This window comes from Styela clava, chromosome 7, assembly GCF_964204865.1.
Source record: "Styela clava chromosome 7, kaStyClav1.hap1.2, whole genome shotgun sequence".
NCBI classification, from domain to species: domain Eukaryota; kingdom Metazoa; phylum Chordata; class Ascidiacea; order Stolidobranchia; family Styelidae; genus Styela; species Styela clava.
The window spans coordinates 22147762-22169248 of record NC_135256.1 but is presented as its reverse complement, the minus strand read 5'-3'; the positions used below and the strand labels follow the sequence as shown (position 1 = coordinate 22169248).

The window sequence follows — 21487 nt, the reverse complement described above, 5'->3', positions numbered from 1 at the left end:
TAAACTGAAAATAGGCCGATAATTATTAGAGTCAGATTTTGTGCCTTTTTTGTTAATCGGTACTACTTTGGCTAATTTCAATATATCCGGATATGTACGTCCTCTAACACTTTAATTAATATTTTTTGTGAATGCCGGACGTAAGATTGATTTTGCAATCTTTCTAAGCCTGATTGCAATACTGTCCGGCTCTACTGCCTTTTTGGCTGCCAATTCATAATTAGGCTTTCCACTTTGCAAGGTGTAGTTTTCTGAAGAACAAAGAAGAGTTTTGCACAGAAGGATCTAGAAATGTGTCAAATTTCTGTGAAGATGGCCCAATTTAAAATGCAAGATGCCGGCCGATACTTGAGAAGTCGCAAATCATATTGCTATTATAATTATTTACATCATTAACTTCGATAAGTTATGGAAAGTTATCAGTTTTTGTTTATAATATTAAAAATTTACTTTCAAGTTTTTGCAAAAACTTTTTGACATACATTCCATTTTTCTTTGCAGCCGAAAGTGAGCTTTCAATACATTTTTTATAAGTTTTTTATTTATTGAACTTTTCATATTTTTTATTCTTGTAACTATTTTGATACATTTTATTTTTTTACTCAAATTGATTTCAGCAAGCTATCAGTAATTCGATGTTTTATTCTCACCTTGGCCTCTTTTTTATACAAAGTTTTTAATGGCACATATTTATAACTTCTTTAATTGCTTAAATAAAAGTATGAAAAAATTGGAGTTAGTATCTTTATCTGTATTTAAGTTCGAGATAATTTTTTGACAAAAAATGAGCATATTTTTTTTTTCTTATAGATTTTTTACACTTTAGTTTTGTTTCTATTAGTAAGGGAAAATGATCCGACAAATAATCAGTTACAATATTCGTAACCGTTTCTAAGTGCATATCATTTAGCGTGAATATTGTCTAATAGGCCCACATGTTTCCCGACGCCACCAGCATTCGTCGGTGAGTCTCTATGAAAAAACTTAATTTTTCCTTTGCTACGGTATAAACTTCGTACAGTATACATATTGAAGTGCATCATGTGGATTGTCCCTTTTTGATTAGCAAGTAAAGCTTGGATGACAGTTGGGTATTTATATAATTGCTACCGAAGTTTCATTGGAAGATATCTAGTTTTATACCGGAATTGGCATAGCCTGTGACGCTTTCAAAATCTTATGCTACCGAAAGATTTTCAGCTATAAAAACTCTGCAGTAATATGAAGTGGTACTAATAATTAGGCTTAGAAATTGTCCATACGATAATAAAGAACATTTAAAGCGAATCCACTGTTCACGTATATCACAAAATATGCTGTTATCATCATCTGTTGAAGTATCAGTGCAAAGTTTACACATATATATCCATTTACAGGGCTCATTTACATTCTAAAGTGTTGGAAGATTTCATAAAATTAAAACTGTAGCTAGTGTTCAACCATTCCGGCCCAACTTAGCTTAATGTCTGGAATTTGAAAATTGACGCAACGAAACACGAAAGGCACCAGAAGCAATAGTTCGCGCTACGCGTCAAAGAGTGATGATCGTGCAGCGTTATTTTCACAAACTCCAAGCCTCTAAATAATTTTATCACAATCAAAGAAATTGTGGAATGTTTAATCTTTGAGGCATAAGGTATGACATCAGCGGTGGGATTCAAACTTTGTCAGCCGGTTCCTTCACAAAAGTCATATTTTCCAGCCGGTTCTGTTACAAGCAGAACATTGACAGTAACCTGCAATGCTAACCGGTTCGCTGATCTCATAAAATTTCGTGAGACGGTTCTATAGAACCGGCTGAATCCCACCACTGTATGGCATATGAAAGGTCAATTTTATCATCACTTCAGCTTAGACGAGATTAAATTTTTTTTTTTGTACTGTTGTTCTAAAGCGCATTCATAGCACTGAACGATCTTTCACAATTCGCGTTTGACACTGGAGACTGGCAGAACAGACAGTTTCAACGTACTTCTATTTGAATGACCCATACATATGTAATCCTTTTTATTTAATAAAAATATTCGCGTGAATCACATATATTTTCATTTTTTTTGTATGTACAAAATCAAATTATTTTAAAAGTGCATAAAACCTTATACAAGACGTGGGACACGACATTTTCGAGACACCGTTACTAGGCTGCCGTAGCCCGCAATTACTATTTTTTTTCTAATAAAATTTCTATTGTCGCAGGGGAATCTGTATTTCACCAAAAATTTACTCCTTGTCTTTACCTCACTGATACCGTACCTAAATGCGATCTCAGTGATCATATATTTGAGCATTGCTCGCTTGTTTAATTTCAGATACCGGTAGTATGCCTGTCAAATAAATCAGAAATATTGTGAAAACAACAAGTATATGCATAAGATTTACATTTTTTTTACATTCATTCATGAAATGGCTTGTGTAGATGAAAATGGATAACTAACAATAACAATGATTTTACTGCTGCCCGAAATCTCACTAAAACAAGATGGAAATGAATCATTAAGTGTGAATAATCGTGTTTATCCATTCATAGTAATGCCACACTCGTGTATAAATTCCAGGCTGATTGGATTTTCCACAACCGCGACCCCAACTAACCACACCCTTGATTTGATAACCCTTTCCTGGTACTTTGCACATCAATGGACCACCAGAATCTCCTCTACAAGAATCCACTCCTCCACCTGGGTAACCTGTATAATATAAAATAGGATTTACATATTTATCCCGAGGAGAGGAAAGCCGATAAGATAGCTTAATCATATGTCGGGTATAGTATTAGTTAGCCAGCTATTTTTTTCGGAAACAATCCTCTCGCAAATAAGTAACCCCACATGGAATTCAAACCTGTGAACCCATGCAGGGCAATCAGAGAGAGAGATGCATGCGGTGGTGAGAGTATTCCTAACTCTTAGCATGGTGTGCCATACTGCCGAGCCAATCATTTGAAGATCCGATTAAAAACCAAACAATTATTTATAAGGCTAGAATTTAAAATGCAGTGTAGTTAGGATAGGACTTTCATATTTATCCTGTGGGAAGGGCTTAGTCATATGACAAGCCGTGGCATCTCGTCCGGAAAAACGGTAATGTCAGGTATGGGAACAGTTAATCAGGTATTAGTTTTTGATGCATGCACATAATTATTACCCACAGGATTCGAATCTGTACAGGGTAATGGGAGATGCCATGGCAAGCATATTCCTAGCGCTATGTCGAGTTAGAGTCAACAATTAGTAAAATATTGAAAAATTAATGCTCATATTCCTCCACAGACATGTCACAGTAAAGAAATCCATTCTCAATACATTTCTGAATCAGCAGATCTGATTTTAACAAAGGTTGCATATATGTTACTTCTATAGGATCTCCTGAAGTATGCGCACCAAGATGGCGCTCAACATGAACTCGGGTTGTGTATCAGGTCAGGATTCAGGTTATGCGACATCTTGGTACGCATACTTCAGGAGATCTTACCTATTTACGATCACTAGAACATACCTGCACACATCATGCTATCACTCAAACTATTTTTTAAGGCTTCATAACTGTTACAAAGTGAGTTTGCAAGAATATACACATGAGCATAATATAATGTTTCTTTGTCTCTTTCAAATAATGTTGCAAGAACTTCCTTACTTCCCCATCCAGCAATAACACATGTTTCACCAACAACCACATCCTGGTAAAAATATATATGCATTACTAAAAACAAAATAATGACAACAAATAATCTGAAATAACACAAATTTGAATATGCATCAATGCACAAATCCATGTTTAACTCCAGTGTTGTTTACTAGAGGAATGAAGCCTTGCTTTTCGCCAGACAAGCCTTGTGATCAAGCCTTAAAATTACTTGTATATATTTGAAGTAATTATGTTTGAAAACAGCTGTTTCAGTTAATTATGCGGAAATCATTACAATGCTCAAATATTGACTATATGTTAAATAGTGTCTATGTGCAATATGCTTGAATAGATTTGATTGATTGAAATATAGTTTTTCATACCTGTGTTGGTAAACAAATTGGTGAAACAGTATCTGTAAACCTTGCTGTTTGCTTAAGTTTCATCAATGCCAGATCATGGATGGGAACACCATACTCTACAGTTTTACCTGCATTGCCCTGCCTGACTCGATTATACCTGATAAAATTTTGATTTCAGGAAATTAATATATATATATATATTTTGTTAGTATTTTTATCTGTTATTCGTTGTGCTCAACTCGCAGCTAATCTGACTTTTAGGCTTTAAATTACTGGATTGTTAGCTCAGTTGGTGGAAATGAAGAATATAAATACTTATATTGTTGGCCCTTAGTATTTATGCTGATTTATGCTGGTATATTGAGTGATCATTAAATAAGGGTAACGGTTGTTGCATTGTGTAACGCAGTGGATTCTCGTAGGTTCCCACAAAAACTATATGCACAAATAACCTGATGTGAGACACAATGTGTGCATCTCAATTGAATTTGATAATATATTCTGTGTTTGGAATGCTATGGGATTCATGCAAAGAAGTAGTTTTTAGAGTTGGTTTAATTGCAAAATTGGTAGTTCATTCTTTCGGAATTCATGGGAATTTAGGAAATGACATCAACTCAGTATGTTTCCCATCTCTACTGAATACTCTTACTGAAAATATATGAGACTAATTAGTATAAACATAATATTATTTATCACAACAAATGCACTTCTGTCATTTTTTACCCTATTATAAGTCCTAAATCTTATTTTATCTTAGAAGTACTTACTTTGGATGAATGATTATATTTTTAACTTCAAACACCTGTTCACCATGAGACTTCGCTGTACTATGGTGACGACCAGCTATAACAGAGTATTCTGATATATTCAATTCTAATTTAAAACTTCCATCTGATAATTTACGCTGAACGAGACAGTGCGCTGCCGTGATAACCCATCTGTGAAAGTTTAAGCCTGTTACAATTCAGTTGAGTAGCATATTCAGTATGCACATCTTGGTGTGCAACCTCTAGCATGCTGTTATTAGATTTAAAAAGAGAGAGGACTTCTTCCTGAACTACACAAGTCAATTATATATATTGTAGTAAAACCAATGACAATAACATTTGATAATTGGGAATACAACAATTATTTGGTGCAGACAATTTCATCAGTCAGTAATTGTTTGGCTGAATCAAAAATAATGACATATAATGTATTTGAATAGTAAACTTGAAGGTATATGACAATTGTAGGTATGTGAGCAATTGAATCCCACATAGCCTATTTATAACAAAGAGTTCCATTTTACCTTTTGCCTATCAGTGTCCCTCCACAAGTTGCTTCCTGTAAAAACACAACCCATGGCCAGCTTCCTGGTACAGATTCCAATCCCCCTACAATACGATCAGTAGCTGCTTCTTTGCCACCATTCCATGGCTGGATTTTCTGGGACCCACAAAGTCCACTTTGTTGATCAGTACGATAAGAATTGCCAAGAGGCCAGAAGAAAACGTTAAACATAAATCCTTTTTGACCGCTAGGTTTTCCTTTTGCAGAAACAAACTTCAGTATAACTGTAGTTTCATTAAATTGTTCTCTTGGTGGATGATCTTTGACCCCACAATATTTAAACCTTTCAGTGTCATAATCAGGGCCTACGGTAACATAATCATCACTGCAATTTTCTGAGTCTTTAAGCTCAAATTTTCCAAATTGTACATCGATTCCATATCCAGAATTTGGAGCTTTTATTATCCACTCACAGTTTAATCCACCTTTGTATTTTTTGGGATAATTTTCACTTATTACAGTTGCTCCATGATCTGTAATATTGCCACCACATTTGTCATTCAAAATTTCTATCAATATTTTAAAACCTTGTTTCTCAATTGACCAATCAGATGTAAAATGGAGAATAAATGTTTCATTTGTAGCACGTGTAACGTGCCTCACGTTTCCCGAGTAAGATGAACCATCTGAATATGATAAATCTTCGAAATTAGAATGTAAAGGAGCTTCGTATACACGAAGCTCATCCATATCATTTTCCAAATGTAATTCTTCTATTGTCATTCTCAGTTTGACACCTTAAAAAAATAAAATAGCAAAATAACTTGGTTCTTTTATTCAATATGCACAAACATTAGTACATTGAATCAAAGGCTGCATAGAATAAATGATATTCGAATACTAAGACAAAGATATTGCATAGCAAGTGGCGTGTCAAACTTTTCTGATAATGCTGCCCTTTATACTCAACTTCACAAATAATTTGGGGGATAAACAAATTATAGATATATTATACATGAAAATAAATAAATTAAAGATCAAGTAAACGTAAAATATTTGTAATATAATTATTTAAACTATCAAACTAAGCAACAAACTCACCCCTATAACAAGCTGCCCAGGGCAGCTGCCCCTTTGGCCCCCCTTTAGACACGCCACTGTGCATAGCTCATAATATCGACACGAAAAATACTAATCACAAACCAAGACTTACCACGTTCTATATCTTTATCAGAAAGCCTGATTCTCCATTTACAATTTGCTAATGGTATATATTGTTTTGGATATCCAGGAGATACAAGAATACTTGGAGCTAATATATCAATCATGTCAGGTGAACATTTATCAACAAATTCTTCAGTAATATCAGCATTTTCTCCCTAAGTAATGTAAATAAAGTATTTCTGTAAAATTATATACCAGTACATAAATTTTCAAATTGAAATGATAGAAAATTGGTAAAGTGGAGTAACAGTTACTTCTACTAGGTATATTCCATTGAGCTAGTGCTTCCATACAGATTTAATGCAAATAAAGAATAGCAGGAATTAAAATAAGAAAACTTTAAAGTTTACAGTTATTGCTCCACCATTTTTCATAAATTCAGTTTTGTGATGATTCTTCTGATCAATGCCAGATTTTCTCCAACACGCAGTTTTCAACAAAGACATTTCTTTGTAATTTTTATTGGATTGAATTTTGAAAAAACTATCATGAATATGACACTAACCAATTCAGCATATCATTCCATTGCCAAAAGGTGAGAAAATTATGTAAATTACCCAGAACAAAATAATCTTTTCAAGCATAATTATTGCCCACAGGACTGGATTAGTAGTTTTTTTCCAAACATACAAAGAGTAGGAAACTAGAATACAATCATTTAAGCCAAAGAAACCTACATGACTAGTCTTTCTACTCAGAAAGTCATGTAGTAAATTACCATTTCTTCGGGAATGAAGTCAGGGGATTTAGCATAAATTATAAAACTTTTGATTCCCATGAACATTGGTGGAAAATGAGAAAAATGAGCTCTTGAATAATATGGTTGAAGTGTTGATATTCCAACATAAATTTTCTTAGTATCATCCTAAAAAAGAAGAGAAAAAGTCAGTGAATTTACCACATAAACGTTAGCATAAGATGCTCTTCCTAATTATGGAAACTGCTATGTTTAATAAATATTGAAGGTTGAAGCGCACATCTTTAAAATATTGTTTATCTTGAAAATTTTTGAACTAAATTTCTTGAACCCAAAACCTTAAAGAACAAGTAAAGAAATTTGTAAGACATCGATATCTTTTTTACAATATAAGTAAAGATTATTTGATCAGCACATTAGTTAGCATTTAAACATGATATGATAAAAATTTGAATGGTGTAATTGTAATATCAATTTATTTTATGCTTCTGATCTACCGTAGTTGTCTATTCTGTTCCATGTAATATTATACTGTTATCAATAAGAAATGTTAAAGAAAATGACAGATCCTAGTCCTCATAGATGAACTAAAAATTATCTTGTGTGATAGCATACCAAGTAGTTTTAACACACCCCAACATGATGCGAGTCTGAAGCATACAGATAAAATGAGAGATCCCAACCATCCAAATGACATGGCTGTGCAGACATTCGATAGACAGTACGTAATTGTCCGATTGCGAGAATCAATGCTTTGGAGCAAAAATACACAACTTTGTCAAACCTGAAAAACGAAGGCTTCTCAATGACTACAATCCATTATCCATATGTTCAAAAAGCACACTTTGATTTTAAAAACTACTTTGGAAAGAATGAAATCATTGCCATATATATATATACTGCCTGTGAACTGTTAATAGGAATGGGTTTCGAGCATCTACATACTTATATTTATAATTGGAGTAAAACATGATTCTTGCAACATCACCAACATGCTTTCTTCGAAAACTCCAAATTGATGTTTCATTTATAGTGTCTATTTGATCACGAATATATCTGAAAAACAGAAAATGTATTCAATATTCACTCATATATCTAAAAAAAAATAACAGATTTCTCCCTAATTTTAATTATTTTACAAGAATCATTACAATATTATATCACAAGAAGCTTCTGTGTATTCATGACTACATGTTTAACAAGATGAAATAGCGATTCTGTATTTTGTAGAATGATATAACTGTATCATTAGCAACCCTATATTTTTCTCAATTGGAACTATCTACCTATAAAATGTTCTTCCATTTTGCACTGTTGTATAAACATTGATCATGATTTCTTCAGCTACAGGCAACATTTCTCCTGTTAAAATCTGCTTAAAAAAATGATAAGAAAAATATTTGTAGATCGAGTGGCATGGTTGCATGAACCCAGCTGTTTTGGCAATGCAGATTATGCATCTCAGGATCAAATCTCATACAAATTTAGTGTGTTATTATATTTGAAAAGATGATGAATTGAACTCCTAATGTAACTCCTCAAGTTACTTAATGTAACACTAGATCCATGACGATAATGTGAATATTGTATGTGACACTACGGAACATTTTCCAAAGGCCTCTATCATCTCTTAAATTTCTGGTAATAAATCGTTAAATAGGTGAACCCATCTCCTACAGCACTGCAAACACTCAAGCTTTATTACCTCAAGTTCAATGCATCTATTTGAAATGACATAACTGTACCAGACAATCAAACACTTGTGTTACGAGTCATCAAAAAACATGTCATTATATCAAAATTTCTACATTTCAGGCCACTTTGTGTAAATCATCAAAAACCTCGGTGAAATTTCAACTTTTTTGGTGAAATGAATGCATCCCAATAAAATTCAAGTGTCGTTTGATAAAAAAAAAATACAAAAAAATTACTTTAACTACACTTTTAAAAATTTGATGAAATTCAACAGTTGCTTGGAATGGCCCTAATTCTGTCCTACATAAAATTAAAGATTTGTATAAATGTATTCCTAATTTCAAACATCCATTTTCTCCAGATGAAACATATTTTCTTAAAAAACACAATAATAAGTGTTATTTCTAGATTCAACAACAAAGAGCAATTAATTACCTCCGATGGTCCAGGAATCCTTTGATTGCAGCAATACACAACCTTTTTGAACGAGCAAGCATTATTGCCACAATTACCTTCCAATGTTCCCCACTCTGGTGGACCATTCAAAGTATTGTGCCTTTGACATGTTTGGCCTTTTTCTTGACCAATCTGTAAAAAAATGGCTCTGGTTCTTGATCAAATATCAAAATTCTCGAAAATGTAATTAATAAACAGAAGACACCAATGGGATAAATTCATTCAAATGAATCACGGTTTACCGTTAACTAGGAATGTCATATCGTAATGTTGTCATACTATTTACTCCATAATATGGACTTCGAAGCACTTCGATTTCTCACTACATTCTCAATCAATCTATAATTCAGCAATGTTACTCTAGCTGCCACGACTGAACTAGAAAAATTGAACATCAACGTCCCGTAAAAACTTTACGTTCAAATTTAAATACCTAGAAATAAGATAGAACACAAACATTATAATACCTGGACCCATTCATTGTATTCTTCTATTACAGGAGTCCATTGATCCCCCTTTTCCACCCCATAAAATGGTCTTCCAAGTCTAGGGTAATTGTATTATAATATATTACAAAAACATAAACTTAACCCTTTCCATGCGATTTTTATTTTTTATTAAATAATCATATTTGCTACGCCAATTTTATGCATTTGTACCACCACAACTAATCGATCGACTAACGAAAAACTAATGATCCTCTTCTGCCCAAAGACGGCTCGTTGGAAAGCTTATTTAAAGAGCTTGCAATCGGCAATTAAAAAAAAAGTTTTTCTAAAAGTGGTGGTCTGAGTCACAAACCGGATAGAAAAAAGGCATTTTTTTGGGGGGAGTTGAAACTTCAAACCGTGATAAAGAATAGAAATATTCGCTAAATCCTTTACTGTTACCCAAGCAAGAATGTTTCACAAATTGCGCTTTTACATCTCCACAATCGATATGAATGAACAACTAGAAAATTCAGTCATTCATAAAACTTCAAATAATTATGATGTCGTGATGTACAGTAAATAAAGCATAAAATTCTTACCCACAAATATCTTTCAAAGTACACAGATATTTAGCCTCATTTCTGCAGATATTCTTTGCATATTTCCATGTTAATTTTGCTCGTTCTTTTTTATCAATGTTTTTTATTATTAAACCTTGAGGTGGAGCAACTGTTTCAAAAGTTAATGAGAATCCATTTGTCCTTCCCTTGCTAAAAGAGAATTTTGTGTGTGAAATATGAATAATTATAGTAGACATACTGTTTTTAGTGCTTAATTCAACAGTTGTTCACAAGGAGACTCCATTTTGGCAAATATTCAATATTGTGTAGATATAACAAGATGATCAACAAAATCAAAAAAGAATTGCCACAAAATAGAAGGGAAAAGAAAACTGGTAATAATAATATAACAAGGAGACTCCATTTTGGCAAATATTCAATATTGTGTAGATATAACAAGATGATCAACAAAATCAAAAAAGAATTGCCACAAAATAGAAGGGAAAAGAAAACTGGTAATAATAATATAACACTATCTGTTTAGCTTCAGATTGCACTCAAACTCTGACGTTTTAAATACATTGTTAACTGAAATTTCTAAATGTTGCAATTACACAGCGGAATTCAGGGTACTCCCCTAGTGTGTGTATCAGGTTAGGGTTAGGCCAAAATTTGATCCCAATTTACCTTATTTTAGTTCAATTACGAGTTCGTGGGCTGTCTGTGTTAACCAAGTGAATATACCCCCTGCCCATAGTAATCAGTCCCTTTATACAACCTGATGTGAAGTAGGCAAACAAAATTAGTTACCTCCATGTTGGTACACACAATTCTGGAGTGCCAAATTCAGATATGATACTGATTGCTAAGAAATCATTCTGTATGTTATTTTGTAATAGACCAAATACAGAAATTCATTACAATGTTCCTTATGTCATACCACATTGCTACTATCTATTGCTAACCTTGATCCATGAAATCTTATAGAGACTGTGTTGTTTGTTGTTATAAAAGGACGTGGTGTAAATTCTCCACAAAATTGTCCATAATCTACCCATGTTGGATTGTTACGTCGGCCATTCGGTTCTCTGATCTCAACTCTATCTTTTGGACACTCTTGATTGTGATTATAAATGCTACCAACATTAGTCAAGCGAAATCGTTCATATTTCTTGAAAGAATACATTCCAAAATTTTTTTCATTAAGAAAATGACTGAAACTGTTATGTTATGTATTGGAATTTCATTCAAAATAAAACTTCCAATCATATAGTGACCAACAGCTACTATGTAGAAACTATTCAGAATTCAGAGACACAAGTGTACCTCGTGGAAATGTAATGATGCACAATATAAGTGAAGGTAATAAATAAAGGGATTAACAGAAAGCAGAGTAACATAAAACATTATATAAGATCTGCAGAGATGTTTCTTAATATTTTAAAAAACAAAGAACTTCATATTAATTTTAATTAATAATTAAAATTTTCATTTTATCTATTTTTCACAAAATTTATTTACTGGTACTTACATTAACATTTGTATAATATACATGAGATTTCTTTTCGTTCAACTTCAATTTTTTGAATTTGATTTTTATCAAACATTTAAAATCTGCAACTATTCTCCAGTGGCACTCGATAGGTGGGTCAGTCTTTGGGTAATTGTCAGGAAAATTGGGAGAGCTGATAACGCCCACTGGATCTCTTATTCTTTCCAAAGTAGTGCATGGATTGATTGGAGGCTGTGCAAAAGAAAATGCTTCCAACGCTTTTGGTGTAAAAACAATGAAGGAATCAAGATCTGATTCTAGAGTTGTATCATTTATTTGAAATGAAACTCTGCTATGCTCTGAGTCACCATTCATTTGTGTTGTGACCAAGAACTTGTTGAATTTATTGATTGATCTCGATGGTATATGTTTCATTGCGTAAAAGTAAAAATTCAGTTTCCATGGGTGATCACATGGCGTCAAAGATATTAGGTGATAGGTGGACGGGATTTTATTTTTTATTTTCATATTCTTCGCACAGAAATATACTGGATCTTCAGCAAAACCTATAAAAAATAATGTATCATGGATTAAGGATGTACCGATGTATCTAGGTATCAGTATCGGCCATTCTGTCGATACCGGTAATTGTATCATTATCAGCTAAAAATAAACCAATATTCCCCATAAATTCAACTTTTTGATCCCATCTAAAATGTTTTAAAATATAAGGATATATATGGATATTGGCATCTAAGATTATTTTGCTGTGGCATTTACTATCTCATTAAAATCTTCACAGTTAGTATGGTGAATGAGTAAATGAATGTTTATAGATTATACCATGTATAGTAGCTGGCCTGCTATGATATTTGCAATCAAGCACCGCAATTCCTAGCTCCTGTGCACAAAAACCGCTTGCTATAATTTGCTTAACATTTTTTCATATATACCGGTACAAAGTTGAAATGCAATTAATTGAAGTATTCTAATAAACTCTTGGTAGTATGTCACACCATTCATGCGTTTATTCGAATCACACATACAGATTTTCAAATTGTGCGTTCTTGGATATCAGCTTTCATGGTTGAAGCATTGTTCACTGTAAATTACAAATATTTTATCCCATCTGTCCTGTACACCCAGGAACATTGCATACATTTGTTTTAATTACGTATTTTTGGAATATCGATATCTGCACCTTTTCATTGGTATCATCAGTATCTAAGTGCTATCGAAACATTCTTCTGTGGATTGACAATGAACTATTTTGCATACTTTATTCTAGACAGCAAGTGAGTTTACCAGATATTTTTATTGTTTTGATGGCCTTATCATCTAGCAATGGAATAAATATATAAAAAATAGGTATTTTAAATATATAAAATAAATTTCTTGTTATACTAACACAGCATGTTTTTGGTAAAGCAATAAAGCTTTCATCAATAGTTTGTGTAAAAATATAATGCAACAAAATATATGAAAAAAATATTTTATAAACTATTACGCATATCATCATGACATTTGAAAATATCCTAATCTTAAACATAGTTGGATATAGCTAATTACTGAATAAACAACATATATTTACGTATTGCATGAAATGCCTAATGCCAAAATCTCTTCCCATAAGATATGAGCCCTCCAAAATTACATAGCAACAATTCATCCCCTACCTTTTGAATAAGCTGGCAGTAGTTTAAATGACCTCAAATCTCCAGGAATTCTACCATATTTTCTCCATTCAGCCTGATCCTTTTCAACATCGGCAATTGTCCTGTTTTCTTCCAGCGAAAAATGATAGTAATTGACGCCACTTTCTGTTCTGCTTTGCACAAATACATTTACCTAAATAAATAAAAAAATTTTAATTTCATACTGATATAGAACTGGTATGTTGGAGATAAATCAACATAACCTATATCTATATAAAAAAAAGCAAGATAGCAATATGCATATATGATGCCCTAGCCCCATTCAATTACCATAAGCTCAAATGAAACCTGCAAACCTTTTACATGGTTTCATCAGTGTGATGGTGACCTAGCATTCAAGAAAAAAGTCTTACTGGCTCAACCATAGTTTTCAGTTCCGATTTGTTCTTATCACAACACATGAATTTTCCAATTGATGAGCAATATTGTGAATATTTCGTAATGTTGGTATTTGAACATATTGCAGTGTTTATTCCCCAGATCGGTGGCCCATAGTACATATTATGCTTTGCACAAACAAACCTCCGATCATTGTTGCCTGTAAAAATTACACTTGAACAAATATCACATATGGAAAAAGGTCATAAATAAATAACAAACAAAAATAAATAAATTTGGACGCCACTTCATTTTCTGGCGGAAAGACTCAAGTGGAAAAAAAAATATGAATTATACTAAACATTGTCATTTTTTGTATCGTGGCTGAGTTCAAATGAAATTATATAACTTTGGGGTGCAACAATCATATTCAAAATAGTAAGATTAAAATCGATGGGAAACAGAGATTTGAACTGTAATAATTGTGTAAAATATTTATCACATGAAATGTATAATCTTACCAACAAATAACCATTCATTGTATTCATCAGCAATTGGAATCCAATGAGATCCAGACAAAGGCAACATATATGATTTATAAGTGCTCATATTTAGTTTGTCAATAGTTGGAAGATTGCATAAATCTTCAAAACTGCACAATTGTTGTCCATCTAATTCACACTGTTTTTCAGCCTTCCCCCATGTTATAGATGGGAGTGAATCTAGAAAATAGCTGAGTTTGATGGAAATGAAACAAATACTTCAAATAATTTGTTTGTCAAAAGCCACAACCATTAAATGAAAATATCGGTCAGAGACCGAAGACTTATCGATCGAAAGTTAGTGGATCCCTCAAAACAGCGCTCTTACTCCATAGTGACACCTTGTATCCCATCACTAATTAATTAATAACTCGCTAATTATACGACATATTTCATCCAAAATCAATAGGCTTCTGGTACGACATATGATGAATGCACATGCAAAATCTGGAGCAGATTCAATCTCGCTTTCGTGAGATATCGCGTGCATCTAACAGACAGATAGACGAACAGACAAACAAACAAATACCTATCAACATACTTACCGATTAAAATCGATAAGTAATTACTTTAGATTAGATCATGGGCAAGCAACTGACGGTGATTACTTACTGTGATAATAAATCAAAGTAAATCATACAACCTCAGACATTATAAAAAACAGCTAATATTAGCTAAGAGTGTTATAAAATTTAGAACTCAAAAGTTTTGCTCAAATCAATGTAGTGTTACATACACTTGAACCATACCAGATTCTATGTAAATAGCAAGATATTTGGAGAGGCTCGTAAAGAATATGGCCATAATATTTTAGGTTCGGCGTGGTCTAACTGATTTGTAAAACAATGGCTGTGATGCGGAAAATAAAATTGAGCCAAAATTATTGAACATATTTAATAAAATACACTAACCAGTAACAACACTCAATTACTTTATAAACATGTTTGCTAAACCAAGGCAGGAATATTATACAATAATCAAATGTGAATTGATGTTCTAAAGAGAAGAAAATTTCTATATTTACTTTCTACATGTTAAATAAAATAGAGAAACGGTTTACATCAGGTCAGTTTTTATGCAATTGATATTTTAGTCCAAATGCAACCTGCTTTTATTTTACCTATATCTTGTTCATGATTTAAAATTGATAATTTCAAAACCAAATTTTCAAGTAGATTATAATGAAATAACTATTCTAGTATTCAGAAAAATGTTAAAATCATATGTTTTCATTTGGTTAGTAAATCAAGACCAGGTCAGCCAGCTGATATTACTGAAACATGAAAACATTTCAACAATAACCACTGGTTCTCCAATGTTATACTAATCATTGTTTAAAAAAAGCTAATGAATAGGGCAAAAATAATCTTAACTTTTATAAAAAAAAAAACTGACAAAAATATTCTCACCTAAAACTTCAGTGTGTTTTGGAGTATATTCACATGCTGGATGATATTTCTTTCGAAGATTAACACAGGGTACTTTGGCCAAACCTATTAAATTAGTATCATCTTTGAATTCAACACTTTCTGACGTTTTTTTTTATAACTCCAAAGGTACTTTTATTGGCATAAGTGAAGTATACATAAAAATACATATACTGGCACTAAATGACTATCTAAACACATAGACATTTTCTAAAAGATTTCACTTTTATTCGAAGTTAAGCAGCTAGAACATAATACAGGGTGTTGATATTTAAATCGGTGTTTATTCAATTTTTTTCATTTTTTCTACTACACCTGTAGTGGCCAACAAACCATATATGGTATCGATAAATCCCTTTACAATTTGAAAATTTTGTAATAAGATATAAAACCTATTATGTTTCTGGAAGGAATATAAAAATACTTCACATGAGTGTAAAAAAAGGCTCAAAGAAGATTTCACTCACAATTCAACCCCTCCAAAGATGTACAATTTCCATTACGACCTATGTAATCATAACCTTGACACCATGCATAATCATTCACATCTTTCATTCCCCATGTTGCATTTTTTGATGACCAACTTCGGATACCATTTCTCTATTGTAAAAATTAGTATAGTTTGGTAAGATCAAAATGTTTTGTAGGAATACACAATTTTCCGAAGGGAAAGTGAATTTAAAGATTCGGCAATTTAGACTCTTTGCCTAGAATCCCTAATTTTTTAAATCATGCAGAGCGGATTGGATTTATCCAATAATAAATATGGATTTATTCAATTTAATGGTATTCCTATTACAATCATTTTTTCACATTGATTCAGGGGTTCTTAATCAGGGTTGCACATACCACTATTGGGTGCAATATCTGTTCCAATGGGGTGCAAGAATGCTGAATTATTAATTTTGGTTAAAAATACAGAAGCCATTGAAGACATAGCATGATAGAAACGACAGAAAAAAGTCACTGCACCAGTAATATATACTTAGTTTTAGTGTCGGATGCACAAAATATTGAAATAATGCAATGGTTTTGCTATTTACATATGAGAAGAATATTATTCTCAGAAATTCTAAAATAGGGGTGCGAGAAAAGTTTAGTGATTCCAAAGAGGTACAAAAAATTTAAGAACCACTGCAATAATTTAAACAAAGCTGACAACTAAATCTTACTAAGAAAAGGTTATATTGTTGATGATATTTTGTTTGTTTATATTATTAATTTGGTAAATACGGTATTTCAATATATTATTTACATATTTAGCAGACACCAATTTGGGTAAACATGTCAACGAAGCAACAAATGTAGCTTCTTCCTCCGAATAAAGACTCAACAGTTCTCCAGAATGTTTTCCACATGCCTTCTTCGCTTCTCCTCTTGTATTGACAGGGTTATACAAAACTGTGTAGCACTTTCCTATCAAGAAAAAAAATAGAAAATTAACAGTAAAGATATTATATATGAATAAACTAAAGTCAGGTTGCCGACATTATTTGAAATTGATCATTTTTTAACTATTTTACAACAATAATTGAAACCAGTCTTAGCAAAATCATGATGAAAATATTGAATTCAACTGAAAACTTTCCTATGTTATATAAACGTGGATCTTTTTAAAAGATTTTTGAATAAATTAGGTGGACAATGTAAATAAAATTTTAAAGGAATATTTGACAAATAATTCCCAAACTATTTTCATTAATATTGAATTTGAACAGAAAAACCAAGAAGATCACATAGGATGAAAAACCTGTAAATAACTGCAATAATGCGTTGAATATTGAGTTAGTGTATTCCATTGAAGCAGCATATATTATCGCAAAGTGCAAACAATTTAGATCTGGTTTCATTAAAAATGAAACTTTCTGCAAAAGATACCGTATTAAGCATAGAAAGTTATCTGAAATAAATTAATAATTGCCTGAAAACTTTTTCTTGCAGATAGCAGTTTCGGAGTTACTCCAGTCCCCATTCATAGACTCTATGTGAGTCAATTCGAATAAAATGACTCAAACTCAAGTCGAACTTGACTCGACTTGTGGCACAAGTTATAGGGGCTACTACTCAAGACTGGAGATAGTGTGTACCACCTCAATATACGCATGATATGCAGAATGAATGACATGGTTAAGTTTACCTTGGAATTCATAATATCCGTCTTTCTCACAAAGGTCATTCAGTAACCCTCTATTGTATTTGAAGTAATCTGAATAGATACTATTAAAAATATTGCAAAAAAATTTCAAAATTAACATTGATCTCAAGATGCAAACACAACAAAAAGTTCCCACAGAAAATGATCAATGACATCTAATTGAATCATGTTGTATTGATTCAATCCAAAAGTTAATTTTGAAATAGAAATTTAAATCCCTTAATGGGTCAAAAATATGATAATATGATTTATTGTTTTCAAAAACTGACAATTTTAAATATATTCTGATAAATATATACTGATATTTTAAATATTCAAAGTTTCATAGGATTTCACTGAGTAAAGTCATATTTGAATTCACTTTGGAGTAAATGACATCTGATACAACAAACTTAAAATAGTGCATGATATACAAAAGAAATGAAAAAATAATACTCTTTGACAATTTACGTATTCAATTTTACTTACGGTTACATGAAAAATGGAAACAAAATTCCCAATTTGTCTCATCAACATAACACCATGGCAATCGTTTATTGTTAACTCTTCTGCAGTAATTGTGCATTTGACTAAAATCAAAAACGAAAATCTGATAATTATATAGAAAATAAGGAGGCTGATCAAATGAGCACTAAAATACACATGTTTATGTACCTGCAACACTTTAGGAAATGAAAACAACAATAAATAAAACCACATAAACGATATTAATACATATGCTGACAAGAAATTAGAAATTATTGAAGACAACCAGAACAAATGATGAAGTGCAAGATCGCATGAAATATCACTAAAATTTAATAACATTGAATGAAAAATATCATTGTGAAGTATTAAAATTTGACTCCAAACTGGTTGGATTAAACCTATACTTATTTCACTTCGATCATTATATATACTTACTGAGAATTGAAATTCTCTCTTTCATATCCAATATCACTAGCTTTCCAATATCGACAACTTTTCCCAGTGACAGTTGTTGAAAGCAGTCCTGAATATAAACACATTTAGGTAATTTGCTGATTTGAATAAAATTTTATTAATAGCATAGAAAAAGGTTATAGCGTAAACATTATCATAAACAAACTAGAAGTTGCATGTCTATACAGGCATACATGTCATTTAAGCTTTTACAATATGTTACAATATGCCCCATTGGAAATTTTTAGACTAGGCCCTGGAGTAATGGGTACATTAAGGCAATTATTTGGGCAATGTATTGTAAAAGTAATAGGATATACCTTCATAGTCTCTGTGGCAATTGAAAACACATCTCAATTCATCATCATAATGTAAAGATGAACCTTGAAGACAGACAAGAACAAATAAAAACCTAATTTCTGGTAGTATTGTATCAATTCTAATTAAGAATAATTGGCTCATAAATAAAATGTATAAAAATCAAGCAGATTGTATTAAAAAAAAAAATAGGGGACAAACTGCGAGTAATTCTACAGTCATATAAATAAATAAATTAGCAAAACTCTTTCGATGAGAAAATTGCTTTGCAACCTTGCTGACAAGAATCAAATGAATGTTTTAATCATGGAGCAATGCATCTAAACTTTTTATCATATTCACGTTTCCACCGTGGTAGACGTAATTATAGTATATTATAACAATTCTAGAATACAATTCAACGTAAATATTATTTATGGTCTTTTTAGCGAATTTCTAATTTGGTCCCAACTTCAAAATTACCCGGGAAATCTATATCTGAATGTCCCAAAGGGGTGACCATTAAAATATGTCTGATCATACAAATACGAAGGCACAAAAATTCATGAAAGACTTCCAATGAAAAGCAATTCAATAACTCACTCTCAAACCCACTAGTAAATAAAACTAAATACCTGATCGTCCTCTAAATAACAGGTGAAGTAGAAACACTACTTTAATAATCGCTCTAGTCAGATCCATGAGCATAACAAGTAGCTATCAAAAGTAAAGTTCGATCAAAATGATCAGGGGCGACTACAAAGACAAGCCGAGTCGCCAAATCGAGGTTTCAGTGGACAAAATATTCTCAGTGCATATCCTTTCCCTGTAAAAGAATTCAATGACTTGTAAACAGATTATTTGTACAAGATACGATTGCGTTACCAACAGCCGAAATTTCCAAAAGCAGTAAGTGATTTTAATACACAAATTCGGTAATTATTAGCCTTGTTTTAATAAAATTTGACTTTTTATTAAGTTGTATTGCTTCCCGAAATCGTGAGATTGCACTGCAGAAGTGGTTTATTGCCAAAGCAATCGATCAAAAACAATAAAAAAGGTTTCTGGGAATTCGAAAACGAATTCTCAAAAAAGAAATCATTATGCGACGTTCAAGCTTTTCAGTTTAAAACGGCGGCAGGTGAATTGAGTTACTTTAAGATGCCAGTTAAATTTGTGCGACACACGCGAGGATCCACGACTACGCATATTTGTTCCTTTGCCTGTTTAAAATGACCTCAACTCGTTTCTGTTGGTAACCATTATAAGCTCGCTATAGCTTCCCATTGCATTTTTAGTCCTGTAATCTCGGATTGATTAGTGTATAATTTCCTCAATGCAAAAAAACCCTCCGGCCAAAATAGCAATGTTTTGAAAACTATGACTAAGATGCGAAAAAATACCACACCTTGGGCACTTTCCAGTCTGCGAAAACAATTATTCCGTATAGAGCAAGTAACTTTTTTTTCGGGTTTTGTCTGAACTAATGCATTAGACATTACGGACATCAAGGATAATATTATACATGTACAAGTCATGTTCATGTTTCCCCCTAAGCTATACATAATTATATTCCAGTTTCTGTAAATCCTTTTTTTATATTTTGGCTCAATTTTTAAATGGCTTTTGTACCGCGGCTTCAAATTGAATCATTTGTTTTTCAAATTGTGTGTTTGTTGTGGAGGTTCACAGCTGGGATTTTGGTGGATTAGTGAAGAGGTTTCAAGAGTGTGGTATAAATTCGTTCTCTATTTACGCATTCATGTTTGATGACATTCAGTGCGGCTACTATGCTTTAACTTTCGAAAGCCGTTGCTCTATCGATATATGCACCTACTTTTTTACTTTCAGAATTAATAGCACGAATGTCGGCCGGTCACGTCAGTGAATATTCACCATCACGTTCTGTTTTCAATTTATACGAACTGTGTATTATAACTCCTTGCGATTGTTTTCTTATTCATAGCCCGTACATTGAGACATTTGGGACAGACGAAATAAAATTCAAAGCCGAAAATAATCTGATTCGTTTCCAGTAAATATGAATAAATTCAGTTGACCAAACAAGCGTAGTCACAGCACATTTGCATATGGATCTTTTATGTATTTGCTGCAGTATTACCAGTGTTCTTTATTATTACTATAATACTTATTTAGGCACACATATAATTGAATTAAACTACTTGATTTGTTCAAAAGCGGGAATGAGACTTGCACATAACACTGGGATTCACATACTTAACCTCCGTGTAGAAAGCCGATAAGATAAGAGGCGCACGCTATTTATACCATATTC

General features: G+C 32.3%; 1 protein-coding gene across 2 annotated transcripts; it reads right to left on the bottom strand.

Annotated features, from left to right (window-relative positions):
• Positions 1-1992: 1992 nt before the first annotated feature.
• Positions 1993-20640, bottom strand: LOC120328336 (uncharacterized). 2 transcript variants are annotated; one of them, XM_078114499.1, is made up of 26 exons: positions 19827-20638; positions 19215-19277; positions 18877-18964; positions 18442-18542; positions 17956-18024; positions 17074-17234; positions 16286-16418; positions 15801-15884; positions 14371-14571; positions 13885-14069; positions 13493-13664; positions 11856-12382; positions 11290-11495; positions 10364-10534; positions 9801-9879; positions 9313-9465; positions 8469-8554; positions 8128-8238; positions 7816-7966; positions 7204-7350; positions 6475-6640; positions 5281-6058; positions 4757-4927; positions 4008-4143; positions 3496-3676; positions 1993-2687 (listed from the first exon to the last, which is right to left on the bottom strand). In XM_078114499.1, exons 1-26 carry the CDS (start codon positions 19897-19899, stop codon positions 2494-2496), a joined length of 4587 nt encoding a protein of 1528 aa, XP_077970625.1. In that variant the 5' UTR covers positions 19900-20638; the 3' UTR covers positions 1993-2493. The 2 variants fall into 2 exon arrangements, with proteins under 2 accessions (XP_077970625.1, XP_077970626.1); XM_078114500.1 differs by lacking the exon at positions 17956-18024 and having other exon boundaries at positions 19827-20640.
• Between the last annotated feature and the right edge of the window lie 847 nt (positions 20641-21487).